The 15828-nt window shown below is 35.5% G+C and overlaps 2 protein-coding genes across 9 annotated transcripts in view; one reads left to right on the forward strand and one right to left on the reverse strand.

Moving 5' to 3' along the window:
- Positions 1 to 638: 638 nt before the first annotated feature.
- LOC132097220 (ras-related protein Rab-3C-like) lies at positions 639 to 5032 on the forward strand. Its single transcript, XM_059502860.1, has 5 exons — positions 639 to 788; positions 1983 to 2204; positions 2687 to 2805; positions 3870 to 3994; positions 4360 to 5032. Exons 1-5 carry the CDS (start codon positions 771 to 773, stop codon positions 4548 to 4550), a joined length of 675 nt encoding a protein of 224 aa, XP_059358843.1. The 5' UTR covers positions 639 to 770; the 3' UTR covers positions 4551 to 5032.
- A 2286-nt stretch (positions 5033 to 7318) lies between these two features.
- The window catches only part of LOC132097925 (cAMP-specific 3',5'-cyclic phosphodiesterase 4D-like), a 105695-nt gene continuing 97185 nt past the window's right edge, over positions 7319 to 15828 (reverse strand). For 7 of the 8 annotated variants that reach the window (XM_059503934.1, XM_059503927.1, XM_059503933.1 and 4 more), the window contains 9 exons: positions 13641 to 13734; positions 13128 to 13303; positions 12321 to 12419; positions 12063 to 12227; positions 11851 to 11950; positions 10388 to 10542; positions 10107 to 10229; positions 9760 to 9942; positions 7319 to 8807 (listed from right to left, as the gene is read on the reverse strand). In XM_059503934.1, coding sequence (XP_059359917.1) covers positions 8319 to 8807; positions 9760 to 9942; positions 10107 to 10229; positions 10388 to 10542; positions 11851 to 11950; positions 12063 to 12227; positions 12321 to 12419; positions 13128 to 13303; positions 13641 to 13734 — 1584 coding nt within the window. In that variant the 3' untranslated portion in view covers positions 7319 to 8318. Of the gene's footprint in view, positions 8808 to 9759; positions 9943 to 10106; positions 10230 to 10387; positions 10543 to 11850; positions 11951 to 12062; positions 12228 to 12320; positions 12420 to 13127; positions 13304 to 13640; positions 13735 to 14621; positions 15623 to 15828 lie in introns of those variants that run through there. The other variant, XM_059503932.1, reaches the window with a different exon arrangement.

Genomic DNA, 15828 nt, shown 5'->3' on the forward strand with positions numbered 1-15828 from the left:
GTTAGCTCAGCTCATGGACATTAAAATGTGCGTTATAATTGTAGGATTCGTAAACTTTACATTTCTTTTTTTTCCTTTTTTTTTGTGGAGATCTCTAAATTAATTAGCAAGTAATGCCGATATACGGAAAATGCTCACGTGAGGATAAAATAGGCTGTATATATACAAATATATTAACCAGAAGAATCCCATTGAGAGTTCACAGTCTCTTCTTCCAGGGAGAACTTGTCAAAACGGCAGCGCATAGCGTTGAATCAACTGAAACACTTTCAATTACAATAACAGAAATTATTAAAGTGCATTATTATATTATTAAAATGAAATCTAATATTTTTGAATTTCACAATATGTTCTTCATGTTTTCTATATGAGGAATGTTTTTGTGTAGGCTACTCTCTCCCATTTTGTTCAGTCGTTTTTGTTCATTCACAATTGTAATATTGTATAATTGTTTGTAATATTTATCATATTATTTATTATATACTGTACACATAATCTTTTTATTATTTTATCTAGTCCACAAATGTAGGATATAGTGAATGTTTTGCTATATGATGAGATGCAGTTGTTTCTGATCCGCCCCCTGCTGTCTGCAGACCGCACTCACACTCTGGCCGGATGTGGGATGAGTTGTCTGCTGACGTCCATTGCGAGCATCACTGCATCCAACATTTATCCCAACAGCCGACTCCACCTCTCCAAAAACGAAAAAAAAGCTATAATTTATTAGGATTAAATAAGAATCCGTTCATTGTATTCTTTTTAAAACAATGGAGTTATACGGAAAGGTAAGTGAGAAACGGCGTTTTATATATATATATATATATATATATATATATATATATATATATATATATATATATATATATATATATATATATATATATATATATATAATGTTGTTTGGTCTTAATGGAGCCACGCAAAAAGAAAAATAAATAGCTAATTTAGTCATACTGTAAAAACTAAGTGTCGTTTTATAAGATTTGTCATTTGACAGCATCCATAATAATGTCCGGCCATGAAAGATTTATACAATTTATGAAAAGCAACATCAGTGACGACAAAAGCATTCAGCCGTAAAAGCTAATTTATTCATAAGAGCTGTTTATTCAAACATTCTTGGTTGTTTATATGTAAGGATATTGTGAATACACGTGTTGGTTACAGCTATAATTTACAACTCAAATGACTCATCTATGGCCCACTTCATATATAGTTTGTATCTATTATTATAAGCATTAGTTGTTTGAAGACTATTAGCGTTTAATATCCAGGGCTTGCCTGAAAATAAACGCTCAGCCCGGAAACTGAGCTGCCTACCTAGACAACATCTCTGGTGTATGATAGCCACCTTCCGCGTACGCACGCGCCTCTTAAACAAGTTAATCGCAATTTTCCCAGCTAAATGTGAACACATAAAGTTTCTAAAACATGATGTTATGTTTTTTTAGGACACAATTTTAGTCAAAAATAGAGTCAAAATTTGTTTATTTGTGTGTGCATGTGTGAATATATATATATATATATATATATATATATATATATATATATATATATATATATATATATATACTTCAGAACTTGTGAAAAATACAAATTACATTTTAGATACAAATCTTAAAGATGGGATTAATGGGTTATATTCTAAAATGCTGTAGGACACTCACTAGTCTTCACGGCAGTCATGGACAGCTCCTGGTGCTGACTTTCAAAGACTGACATAAAAAGACTGGTTAAAAACACAGAGAGAGCTGAGTCTTTAATGAAATCCAGAAGGCCTCTCTCTCTCTCTCTCTCTCTCTCTCTCTCTCTCTCTCTCTCTCTCTCTCTCTCTCTCTCTCTCTCTCTCTTTTTATAATATCATGTTACTACATATGAAATACTATAATTACATGTTTACCATATTAAGAGTTTACACAATATTGTCAGGCTGTAAACCTTTGATCTATTCATTACACTGTGTCTTTGTGTTCTCACAGATGGCTGCTACGCAAGACAACAAACAAAAGGAGAACTCTGATCAAAACTTTGATTACATGTTCAAGTTGCTGATCATTGGGAACAGCAGCGTTGGAAAAACATCCTTCCTCTTCCGCTACGCTGATGATACTTTCACATCTGCCTTTGTCAGTACGGTGGGCATCGACTTTAAGGTCAAAACTGTCTATAAGAACGACAAAAGGATCAAGCTTCAGATCTGGGTAAAAAAAAACGCACAGACTTTAAATCTTCTTTAACTCATCATTAATAATGTTTTTAATAGTTGGTAAAGCTTTGAAGGGTTGGATAAATAAATTTTAATATCACATGGGCTGATATTAACACTGGGTTATGGAAACAGAACATAGGCTATTGACACCTTATCTAGGCCTTTAAATCAGCATCAGCAAAACTGATTTTTCAGATCAGATCGTGGCACACTTTTCTATTTGAGTCTTTCAGTGAAAGCGCTACTACTTTTAGAGGTGACAAACCACCGTCTCGATCGTTTCTCAGACTCGAGCGCTCATTCATTTCACACATTTGTTGTATTGAATGTCTCTCCCAGACTAAATTAGACGAATAGTTCACCCCAAAATGAAAATTGGCTAAAAATATACTCACCATCAGTTTATTTTTATTTTTTGGTGAAGAATTTTTAACTCGGTCTAACAAAAAATAATGCTGGTCTTGTTATTTTTAGGACACAGCTGGGCAGGAAAGGTACAGGACTATCACCACTGCCTACTACAGAGGGGCCATGGGCTTCATCCTAATGTATGACATTACTAACGAGGAGTCTTTTGCTGCTGTGCAGGACTGGTAAGTGGATTTAAAGCTTAAATGGTGCGTTATGACAGCCAGAGCTTCTGCTTTCAAAAGAAGTATTCATGAGCTTTTCATTGTGTGGGTTTGCAGAGGTGATCCTGCAGTTTCCATCTGCCTGAAAGTGTGAGATATTCATGCCTGAAAGGGATAGTTAATGAAAAAATGAAAATGATGTACAGTAATCATTATGTCACCATCATGTCATTCTAAACTTGTATAAGAACTTAAAGGAAGCTGTTTTGAAGAACATTGGTAAGATGTTCTATATATGGATCCACTTTTCTTAAAATATCTTATTTTGTACTCCACAGAAGAAATAAAGAAAAGAAACAAATATTAGAATGGAACAACATTTTTGAGTGAACCATACTTTTAAGAGATAATTTTATTAAAGTAACTTCATAAAATATATTTTTGGTTCAGTGCTCAAAATGGTCAACGTTATTTTCAGAAAACAAATATTGTTTAAAAGTATAAATTCAATGATTTTAGTTTTATTTCCAATTAAATGCAAATTTTGTCATCATTTACTCATCTTGGTGTCTTTCCAGTGACTTTCTAGAAAGGAAATTGTGCACTGTATTTCAAGTCTTCTGAAGCCATACAAAAGCAATGCGTGAAAGATATTTTACTGTTCCTCTAAATTGCACATGAGCTTGATTTATCTTGTTAGTTGAGTAAGATGAGAAATACGTTTTGTACAAGAGAAAAAGATTTAAGTCATAATGACCTGCGAAACACAATACCTTAAATTGGTTTGAAAGAAATTGTATCACTTGAGTACAAATACCCCCAAAATACACTGTAGTAATAACGTGCCATTACATAAGGAACATGCTGCTGTAGAAATGAGAAAAAGGAAGAGAGAGGGACACAATCTGAAGAAGTGTGTTCGACATGCGTTTCCATTGATTCTGTGTGGCATGATGACATATTCATACAATAAAACTGTCAAAAGTTTTGGTATGAGTCTGGCACATCTTGTGCTGGAGGATGTATCAGTGGCATTTGTACTGATGACAAGCATGTCTGCTCGCTTTTGTCTCATCTTGTGTCAGGGCGACCCAGATTAAGACATACTCTTGGGACAATGCCCAGGTAATCCTCGCAGGAAACAAATGCGACATGGAGGAAGATAGGATAGTGTCTGTGGACAGCGGGAGACTGCTAGCAGAACAGCTGGGTGAGTAAAAAAGTTATAAATATATACATTTCTATACATCAGATGCATCACAGTTCCCCCAAACACATTAAGAAACACAACTGTTTTCAACATTGATAATAATGTTGTCTCGAGCATCAAATTGACATATTAGAATGATTTCTGAAGAATCACGTGACACTGAAAACTGGAGTAATGGCAGCTTAAAAATCTGATTTTCCATCAAATGAATAGATTACAAATGTACTCATTTTTGATCACCTAATAGAAGTCTTGATGAGCATATAAGACTTAAAAAACGTAAAAATCTTACCGGCCCCAAACTTTTGAAAGCTAATGTGTATTCCCTTGACATATTATACTTACCAATCTCTCTTTCCGAAAAGGATTTGAGTTTTTTGAGACAAGTGCAAAGGACAACATCAACATCAAGCAGACTTTTGAACGCTTGGTGGACATCATTTGCGACAAGATGTCAGACACGCTTGAGGCCGACCCCTCCGTCACCACAGGAACGCCCACAGCCAGACTGACGGATAACCTGACGCCCCCACAGCAGTCTGACTGTAGCTGCTAGTGTTGTCCATCCAGGCCATTCACTTGTCTTCTGACACAGAATAAGTTACTGAACCTCAAATCTTTGACCTGGCTTTTGGTGTTAATGACATAGCAAACTAGCAAGATTGTGCCAAACACAAGTGTCAAACCTTGTCCTTCCTTTATGCCATAATACCAGTATACAGGTCTTTTCAGGGGTTGTTAGTGTACCTGTATTCCCTGCACTGCAATATCTCTCCTATTAGTCATTTTAGCAAAAGCAGAAATGAGTTGAACTTTAGATGCTCTGCAATCATTCCCATGTCTCTCAGGGGAATTATAAATGTCTGCAAATTTATAAATTCTACTATATGTCCAAAATATGTGTAATAGATTGAGAGGATGTTGTACTCGCATTTTGCCGGTGAGTCAGTTGGATATGTTTGTGTGAGACCGCGTGTTCGGAAAAGCACTGCGAAAGCTAAAAAAATTTAGAAAAAATAAATGTGGCCTTGAAGTGGTTCTCTTGTCTAGATCCAGTCTTTCACACTGTCCTGTACAGACAGCTGCTATTAAATCTGTATCTTTGTTAAAATAAAATAAAATAAAAAAAAAATCTGTCTGAACCAGGCTTATTATACACAGGGTGTTTGATTTAATTTTAATTTAATTGATAATTGATGTTTAATGTTGCTAGGAGGAGGCGCAGAATAAGAATTTCATTGTACTGTGTGACGACAGTTTCCTGTGCATATGACAATAAAGATTTGAAATTTGAAATATAGTAAACTAAATTATAATAAACTATTATAGTGAACTCAAATAAGATTAAATATAAAAAATGTAAACTTAAAACCTTATTTTATTTCAGCTAGCTGCTAAGAAAAGAAAACATTTGTCATTTTCATTTAGTTTATGTTGACATACTAAACTAACTAAAACTGGAATAAAAATGAATAAACACTGTATTTAAAGATAAATGATATTATTAGAAAAATTATATATTTAATAAACACACAAACAATCAGATCAGGCATAATGTAACTTGAACAGTCCATCTGAAAAAATTTATAAAATAAAACTAAACAAATCATAGATTTGGTTATAGAAAAAGTATTTCAGAAGAAACAAGAGACAGCATTATAGAGTCAACCCATGCTTTTATTTTGGTGCATATTAAAAAAAAAAAAAAGGAACATTTTTATTGGATTTTACCAGTTTTCGTACGTAAATTTTTAGTTCTACAGTGCTATCCAATAGACTGCAATAAACAAGGAGTTCAATAAACAACTACACGGTCTTGTGAAACCTCCAGACAAGTTTTGTCATTCAAGTCACATAACAAAAAAATAGTTATCCCTAAATATCATTTGTCAAATTCTGTTTGTGTGTTTTTCTCATGATTTAAAAAGAGACGAGAAGGACGCACTGATTTCATCCATTTAGGGTCAATAAGAATCTACAGTATATGTGTCAAAATGAGTCCCAAATTGAGTTCTTGGGCTTTTTGTGAATGATCTGGAAATCAAAATGCCCTGTTATTCCCCAAACAGAAAGATGTTTTCTCTCATATTGCATGAAACGCAAAAGTCTTCGAATGTCTTAGTCAGACGAACACAGCATAGACAGAAACAGGATGGAGGTTCTTACAGCTGGTCGCAAACCCAAACACATGTCACTGGCCTGCTTTTACCCTGTCCGATGAGGTCTGACAACTTTTGTCTATTTTTTGTTTGTTTTATGCTGGGAGCATTTATGCCACTTAAACAGGAGGAAAACGACAAACAATTTCCAGCCAGTAGTTTCTTTAGTGCAGCAAGAGGATAAAATCTAAAGAGCTATCTGTAAGGCACAACCCTCAGGCCACGGAACCACTTTCTTTTAAAAAGAAAGAAAGAATGAAAAATGACCACAGTAATGACTATAATTTGGCTTTCCCTTTCTCTACGCAATCTCTCTAGAGACACATATCAATGGGATCATTACATACTAATAATAACAAACATTCTCTCAGTAAGAGTTCCATAATACAACACCATCACCAAAAGGGATGATATAATCATTTACGACCACATGATAAGAGCAACAATATGTACTGTACGGCACAATAAATACATGTTTGTAAACAGAGAGAAATTAAAGACAATGTACAGAATGGAGACAATTACAAAAATATGAACTATTAATAAAAAAGCAAACTTGGCAACTGAATCAGTTTTTAAATAAAGTAAAGAAAGCAACAAGAAAGGGGTCATTTCAAAAGGCTTCGATATTATACAGAGTTTTGTACATTTGATTAGGTATATTTACTGCACATGTATAATTCAAATAATATATTAGGAAAACTGACTCATAAGCCTGCACTGCCAATGCTACAGTTCAATTAAAAACGCTTTAATATGCTACAAGCACATTAAAGAGCATTAATAAATAATGCCAGCATGAACGTAACAAAACGAAGAGATGTTTGTACAGTAGGACACTTGACAGAGTGAGTAAAGCAGCAGTTAAAATCATTGTGACTGGAACTGTTTGGCAATGTCAAAAATAACCAAAATAAATACTAATTAGAAAAAGACAAAAAAACTAGATTCACACTTACAATGAGGCTTTGCACTGACGCTGATTGTCACATGATCACGTGACAACAGAAACCACTAAACTGAGCTTGATCATTCATGACAGCTGTTTTCTGTTTAACTGGCCAGGGACGTATGGCACCAAACAGCTGGCAGACATTTCTGAGAAACAAATGAGCAGGGCCATAATAATAATAATAATAATAATAATAATGATAATAATAACAATAATACTATTATTATTATTTAATTCTAATAATAATTCATATTGTTATTTATGAAGTGATAACCAGGATTCATTTTACTCCACTTGCTAGCAAGATAGACGACAATGATAGGTGACAAAAACATTTAAGGCTTATTCAAGCTATTATCTTATAATAGATTTATAACAGAGTTTTTGTTCTTGGGGGAATAAGATATTTATTTATTTATTTTAAGTTTAAATATTGTCATAATTAGGTATTATTAAACTGAGCAACTTATTATTTAAAAAATTATATTTAAAAACTATTTTCAGATCTGGATTGAATGCAACAAATTATGGTATAAAACTTTTCTTTTTTAAAATGGAAAATACTACATTTACCTATTTACCCCAAATATGGTAATTTAAATGAAAGTGAGTATTTTCAGTGTGAAAATGGTGTCTCACGAGTTCTTTTCACTTTGGTACCATGTTCATTCACTTCAAATAATGACCGATCCACAAACACAAACAGACGGCTAAATCCAGATTAATAACACATTCGAGGCATCAGGAAGACGCGAAGTTCAAAGCATGAAGGATTCACTTCTAAAGTGTTTGTCTGCTAAAATGCTTCGAATTGCCACTTTCCTTCAGATAAACAGGAAAAAAATTGTGTCTCGTTGTTGAAAAACAGCTGCTTTCGAAGGTAAATGTTTCTGAAATACTGTTTCAGTCAAAAAAATTAAAAAGTACCTCACAATCAGGAATACAAGTCGAGCTTTTCAACCTTTCTTTTGTTCAGTTTGTCTGTATGAATGACAGGTGGGAGTGGAAAAGACATTCCTGAGCGTAAAAACGTTTAAAAATAAAAAATAAAATAAGGAATGAAAAATAAAAAACAGGTTAAAGGCGGACATTTAAAAAGCACTTCTGAACAACGTATGCAAAATAGACAATGAAAAAAAAACTAATATCTTAACCATAAATAAGTGTTTCTCATCTCTAATATAAAAAAGTTCAGGTGCCGTGTCATACTGTGTTATGTGTTGGCAGTGTCATCTTCCTCCTCCTCCTCCTCCTCCTCTTCCTCCTCTAAAACACAGGTTTCTGATAGTTCCCTTTCCTCCTCCTGCTCGTCCTCTTCGTCCTCGTCCTCCTGCGCGTCCCCCACCTGTTCGTCCAGGGGGATCTCTGTACATTCGGAGTCCTGTGTGCAAAGGGTTTTAGAGTCACTGCAGCTGTTTTCCTCCTCTTCCTCGTCCTCTTCATCAGGAGGGCTGCTGCTGTCCTTCTCCGTGTCAGATTCTCCGTCCTCCTCTAGAGTCAGTTCAAACTGGAACTTCTCCTGGCCGGCGGTGCGTCGGCCCTCGCTGCTGGTGTCCAGCGCTGGAGAGGGGCTCTGGGGGATGGTGCTCTGGTACCACTCCCTGTTGTCCTCCAGCGTGTCCAAAATGTCCTGGGCGTCTGGGTGCACCAAGTCTGCCCACGTCTCCCACAGTGGATGCACAATGTAATCGATGAAGCCCACCTAAAAAAGAAATATATATATATATTTCCTTTGAAAGAAGGTTTGTGTACTGTAGTCAAATATTTATTAGTAGTATACACAATATATTGAGTTAACAGTTTTTACATATTATCTACTGAGGTATTTAAAAGGATTTATTAAATATCTGGCATGTACATTACCATTCAAATGTTTGGGGTCAGTAATTGAAGCTAGGACAAAAGACATTTATATAAAATATTTCTATTTCAATTAAATTCTGTTCTGTTAAACTTTCTATTTATCAAAGCATCCTGAAACAATTTATTGCAACTGTCAAATATTAAGCAGCTCAACTGTTTTTAACATTGATAATGAAAAGAAATGTTTCTTGAGCGACAAATCTGCATATTAAAATGATTTCTGAATGATCATGTGATACTGTAATGACTGCGGAAAATTAATTTTTGCTATCACAGGAATAAACGTTTTAAAATATATTAAAACAGAAAACAGTTATTTTCAATTGTAATAATATTTCAAGATAATCTTGTTTTTACAGTATTTCCGATCAAATAAATGCAGTCTTGGTAAACATAAGAGACTTACCAAATTCTTACCAAACCCAAACATTTGATGCATGAATTAAATCATGAGGAAACCTCTTTACTTTTTCTTTAAAATAAAATATAATAATTCAATCTGTTTATTTTTTTCAACAATATATTTTATATAACAAGACCAACTCCATGGGATTTATGCTGTAATAAATTATAATACACAAAAATAAACATAATCAATAAACCGGAAATCATCACATGGAAGTTTGGATGTAACATCCTGCCCTGAATGGTTACAATTGCTTTAAACATCTGACTCCATGCACAACGGTAACAAATAAAAACGATTTAGGAACATAATATAGAGTTAAATATATATGAAATATATGTGTTCCACTATTTCATTCGTCTTTACCCACTCTGAGCTGGCTTACCTGGGACTTCTCAACTGAAGCGTTGTGCTTGTCGCACATGGGGCTGATCTCCATGCCGCGCTCCCGCTCTCTGTCGCCCTGACTGAAGAACTCCTCCATGATGCGGTCCGTCCACTGCCTGTACAGCTGCAGTGGTTTGGTGGGGTTACTGAGGTCTGCACAGTGCACCATGTTCTGCAAGACCTGAGACACAGCCAAAAACAGTCACTTAGGCATTCAAATGAATATTTATACTCATTTACATATTCAATAGTATATTATCTGAGAAACACTACTTCAACAAGCTCAAATCATCATCTTTATTGCAATATCTACAATACAATATGAGTTTTAATAAAAGGACCGACCTGTATCCTGTCAGAGTAGTTATCCAGCAGCAATACGCCAGAACTGGTCACCTTTTTGGTCTCCACCATGGTTTTCAGATCAGCCAACAAATTCATGTGCTTAGACATGTCTGTGGCCAGAACCTGCAAAAAAAAGTCCATCAAGAGAACCCCTTTTTTCACATAAAATAAAGTTTAGTTCCATATTACAAGTATCAGTGGAACTAAACTGCAAAAACAGTCCAGTGTGATAAATTATAGCTAAACTGTAAACCAATAACACATTTAACATCGTGACTCACAATGTCGATGACCATCTTGCGGAGTGACTGTCTCTGTTTCTTGGTCAGGTTCTGGAAGATGTCACAGTTCTCTTCCTGCAGCAGTTTAAAACCTACAGCCAGATGATGATTCTCCAACACAGACGAATCATTATACATGAGGGCCAGCTCAGAGTCTGAGATGGGAGAGAAAAAAAGAGGAAGCACAATTCATTCAATACTGTACTAACTCGACAGCTCTTGTACTTGTAATTCTTGGTGAATGTTCTATGTATAGCAACCTAAATAATACATTTCAGTTCATTGGAAGGCTACAGTGAGCACACAAGTCATATGAACCATTTTCATCGTGCTTTTTTTTTTGGAGCTTGACCTTATAGAGCTGTGTAACGTTTCATCAAAATGTCTCGTTTAGAGTTCCACGGCTAAAAACAGCAGCATATAGGTATGAAACAACATGCATCCTCCTCTTGTGTTCAAGTTCCTGCTGAGCTTGTGACAAGCACTACTGGTCCCTCCATTAGTCACTGAGGGGATTTTACCAGTGTGTGGGTGGGACACGTGAGGTTTCTGATTCACCGATACATGTAGCCCACCTAGCACATGCATCCATAGAATGTGAAAATCACCCGATTGACAACTTGCTGCACGTGATAACAACTTAAACATATTGATTTCTCTTTGTGTTGGTCTGCTACTTTGAACAACCTTGATTAAGCTAAAAGTGGTTTTGACAGCGGTGGAAAAACATTACACACATGTAAATTGTAGGAAGCAACGTGACGTTCCTTTACGGACACAACAGGATATTTGATTTAGTATAGTATGTAGACTTTTCCCAGTCAACCTGGACCATGCAACTTTTTAACATTACATCACTTGATCACCAATGGATATTCTGCAGTGAATGGGTGCCGTCAGAATGAGAGTCCAAACAGCTGATAAAAACATCTCAATAATCTACATAAGTAATCCACACAACTCCAGTCCATCAATTAACATAACAAACTTTTGCTAAAATAAGAGTACTCTATCCATAATATTGCTATTATATCATATCTGATATATAAAGTCATATCCATTTGAATCAGTAGAGAAATATGAACAGGTCAAGCACTGTTCACAAGAAATAAAAAACAGCCAGAAGCAACAGTTTAAATGTAAAAGTCTTTGTTTCTTACAAACATCCAGATTTTCACTTTACAAGATGTTAATTGACATATGGATTACTTGTGGATTACTGTGATGCTTTTATCAGTTGTTTGGACTCTCATTCTGATGGCACCCATTCACTGCAGATGATCCATTGGTGATCAAGTGATGTAATGTTAAAATTCTCCAAATCTGATCAAACAAACTGATCTTGGATGGCCTGAGGGTGAGTAAAATTTCAGCATTTTTGTGTAAACTATTTCTTTAATGCCACAGCAGCAAAAGAAAGTTTAATAGTAAAGTGTCATGTGCTTAGAGCTAGAGCTACTTACTAGTGTTAATGAGAAACTGGTTGGAGACGCCAGGATGGTCAACATCATGTATCGCACTGGCAAATATGGCAGCAAGAATTTCAAGGTCTGTAAACACAGCCTGAAAATAATAGACACAGAAAGATTTTCTTAAATCTCACACCGTAGTCCACTTTTTTAATACCTAACAATCAGAAGAGACAGCATTGCATACTGGGACAGCAGTATCATACCTCAAGGGCAGGGGTTGATAACAGGACGTGAGTGGACTGTGTGACATCAGCAGCGTGGATGTTGTTGTGATAGGCAACATCAGCATGGTAATGGTCCTCTAAAGTCATCAGATAGGTGATAAACGTGTCCAGGGGAATTTTAAACGTCTTTAACAAGTCCCTCTCCTACAGAAAGACAACCCATATGGTTTGTCCTTGTTAGCAGCAAGACATTAAAGCAAACTTGAGCTTGAGTGAACAAATACTGTAAAAATATACCTGGAATATTGTGTACATCATAACCGTTAAAGGTCTGTTCCCAGAAAATTCTGACACTTTGAAGACATTAAGACCCCATTTATTTACATCTTCAAGCTCCTGAAATGACACAAAGTGAAACATATAGTTTGATTTCCTATATTGAACTTTTCTGCACATCTCTAATTTATAGCCATTTTATTTTATACACTACCATTAAAACGTCTGAGATTGGCAAGATTTTTGTTAATGTTTTTGAAAGAAATCTCTTATGCTCACCAAAGCATTTATTATATCAAGAATACAGTAAAACAGTGATATAAAAAAATTAAATAACTGTTTCATATTGTAATATTTTAAAATGCAATGTATTCCTGTGATGGCAAAGGTGAATTTTCAGCAGCCATAACTCCAGTCTTCAGTGCCACATGATTGTTCAGAAATCATAATATTATGCTGATTTAGTGCTCTAAAAACAATTCATTTTTTTATTATTATCAATGTTGAAAACAGTTGTGCTGCTTAGTATTTTTGTGTAAACAGTGAGACATTTTTTCTGGATTCTCTGATGAATAGAAAGTTCAATATAACTAAAGACTATAGAATACCCAAGATGTGTCACTCGTATAGTTTTGAATGTTGAAAAATGCAACGCTCAATATGGCTCTATCGAAAGAAGCCCCGCCTTCTGAGGAAAAGAGCCAATCGCTAATCGGTAAAGTCTTCTGAACGGCATTGTATTTTTCTTTATATATATTTAAGGCTTTATTATATAAGATAATTTATTCATTATTATTCTATATATATATATATATATTTGAAGATTACCTTGGCCAGCTCATCTTCTGTTTCAGTTTTGACTCCAAACCGAGGGATGCTAGAGTTGGTAAGGCTGGAACTGTGCGTTAACTTTTTTACACCACTAATCTGGGACATCGGCCTTTTCTTCTTCTCCTTGTCTTTCTGGGACTGGGGCGATGGCATTTCCACCTCGTGTTGCTTGTCTAGAGAAACAGAAATCGCTCAGAGAAGGTTCTAGCAATTTTGGAAAAAGAATAGTGGGCTCACTTGTGGCGGATTATTTAGCTACACGACCATCAGGCTACAGAGCTGCTGCCGACCTGCTTTTTGCTCATAATCAGCAGTTCAGTTGTCCTAGTTCTCTGAGTTTCCCTAAAAATTTCACACAGCTCAGCGCTCCTCCAGTCAAAATGCTTTGACTCGTTTGTTAATTTAAAAATGCAGTGCTTGTTGCCACATAACATTATAGCTGTATTTATACACTCAATGTATGTTACCATCCATGTTTGGTTTTTATTGTGGTTTTCGTGGGACACTCACCTAAGAATGTACTGGAGATGAACTCAGACACCTGGTTACCAGATCGGCTCATCTCTGAGAGGTGAGTCAATTCTCTATTCAACATCCTCTTGAACTGTTGAGAGATAAACAAACAAGGAGAATTAGTATTATTATTGTTATTATTTTTTAGATTTAAACATATTTTGTGTAAAAAAAATTATGACTGTTTTTTGAGTATCCATAATTATTTATGGAAAACTGAAGAAAAAAAAATAAAAATATCTAGTGTGGAGGTGTTGTGTAATAACATTCTAGCACCATTGTCCAAACACCCCCTCATTTATTCACTGCTCTAGTCACCATTTTACCTTTTTTAATCATTTAATGGATTTTCTGTTGTAAGCTATGTCGTTATCTGTTACAGATACACCATGGTTTCAAGGCTGAGTCCTCCAAAAAACCCAAAACATCTGAGTCCTCTCACACTGTTGAGATTGTCAGGTCAAAACGACCTGCTAGGTCACACCATATAAACGCCACAAAACCAAATACCCTTCTCCCACTTTTCTAACAACATTTGCAGACACCAGCTAGAGTTGAAAACCAACGCATACACAAAAATAAACTTGCTAATGTGCGCAAACAAACAACTAAAACAGCCCAGCAACAGCACATGATGTGCTGGTGCTTTTTATAGTAGTTTGGTTCAAATAGTGATACAGCCTAAACGAAATCTGGAAAGTAAAACTAACAAGGCACAGAATAGAAATTTTGTTTTTTTTTAAGCACTGTAATTATGAAGAAATGCAGATTTTAAAAATACATAATCTAAACATCAAAATACAAAAGTCCCATTAATTAATATTCATTCATTTAGATACCTGTCGTTAGATATCATGTTTCTTTATGCAACCTTTCTTCTTTATGTAACCAGATACTGAACACCAGTAATAAACAATAGCAGCCCATCAAACCACATTCCAATATAAGAATACAGTATTTTATGATTGATTAGCTTACCTTAATGTATCCCCAAGAAACTGACAGCAAATAATTTGCCTCAGGCATTTTGAATGAGTAAGTTCAGATAGCAGATAAAATTAGAAAACACTGGCTGATAGATAAGATGAACACAAACTGCTCAGCGAGAGGATCTCAAAGCTCCATGTATTTTTTAATCCACCTGAACTAAGGTTATGATTTTACACTAAACCCCATATGAAAAGTCCAGAAATTCCAGGGCATTCCTTGCGATGGCTGACTCCACTGTTAAGAAACCTGGCAAGATTCCATCTAAGACAGAGGATGGCGTGAAGAAGCCACGGCATTGTCTGATAGCATCTATCCGTGAGCTGCGCACTCAAACCAAATAGATTGAAAAATGTCTGCGCTTTGGAAGGAAAATATGCCCAGTTAACAGCTTCCAAATAAGGCTGCGTTTCACACAATCATTCAGGTGAGAGTCTCTGACTGCAGCCCTGCCAATCAGGTGACTCCTCCAGATTAGAATGAGCTCATCGCTGCAGCCGATTGGCCGAGCCGAGCTCGCATGTAAATCCTCTGGGAGTGCTTTCCTCCTCAGGGCCCCTCCCACTTCACCCTCTAGATGTCTGCAGCTCTGTGTTCTTTCGTACAAGAGCTTTTTAATACAGCAGATAGCTCCCCAAAAAAGGCACACAGTCATTATGTGTGGTTTGGGTTCATGCGTGTTCACGTCATGTTTGAATGTGCATATGTGTGTGGACAGATGCGAGTGTATGGTGGAGGGGTGAGGTAATCTTCATGACTTGATGTGAGGTTTGGAAGTGGACATTTTGTCAGCCAGACTCATACAATATTCAGTGAAGTTCATTCACATAAATCCACAGAGGGGAGTCAATGGAGAACATATGTCATATGAACAAGAACAAAACAAACCGATGACGGCGTGCTAGATTTGTCCTGCTAAATTGTTAATGAGCCCTTGAATAGAGCAAAAACTATGCCGGGAAATATGCCATTTTATTCTTTTACTGACTGTAACTGAAAAAAAAAGGGCTAAACAATACAAAAACTTTCACTGGCCCAGTAGTTTAGACTTTTTACTAGCCCTGCTCTATGGCAAGACCATTAAAAGTGACACTTGTATATTAAATTTAATAAAATAAAATAAAATAATATATATGTAAGTAAATAATACAATTATATTAAATGTAATTTATTTAATTCATTTATAGCTGTCATGAAG

Source organism: Carassius carassius, chromosome 21, assembly GCF_963082965.1.
Source record: "Carassius carassius chromosome 21, fCarCar2.1, whole genome shotgun sequence".
Lineage (NCBI taxonomy): Eukaryota > Metazoa > Chordata > Actinopteri > Cypriniformes > Cyprinidae > Carassius > Carassius carassius.

Coding starts and splice junctions, on each gene's coding strand:
- LOC132097220 (XM_059502860.1), top strand. Junction 2,205..2,686: donor GGATCAAGCTTCAGATCTGG/GTAAAAAAAAAC, acceptor TGTTATTTTTAG/GACACAGCTGGGCAGGAAAG. Junction 3,995..4,359: donor ACTGCTAGCAGAACAGCTGG/GTGAGTAAAAAA, acceptor CTTTCCGAAAAG/GATTTGAGTTTTTTGAGACA.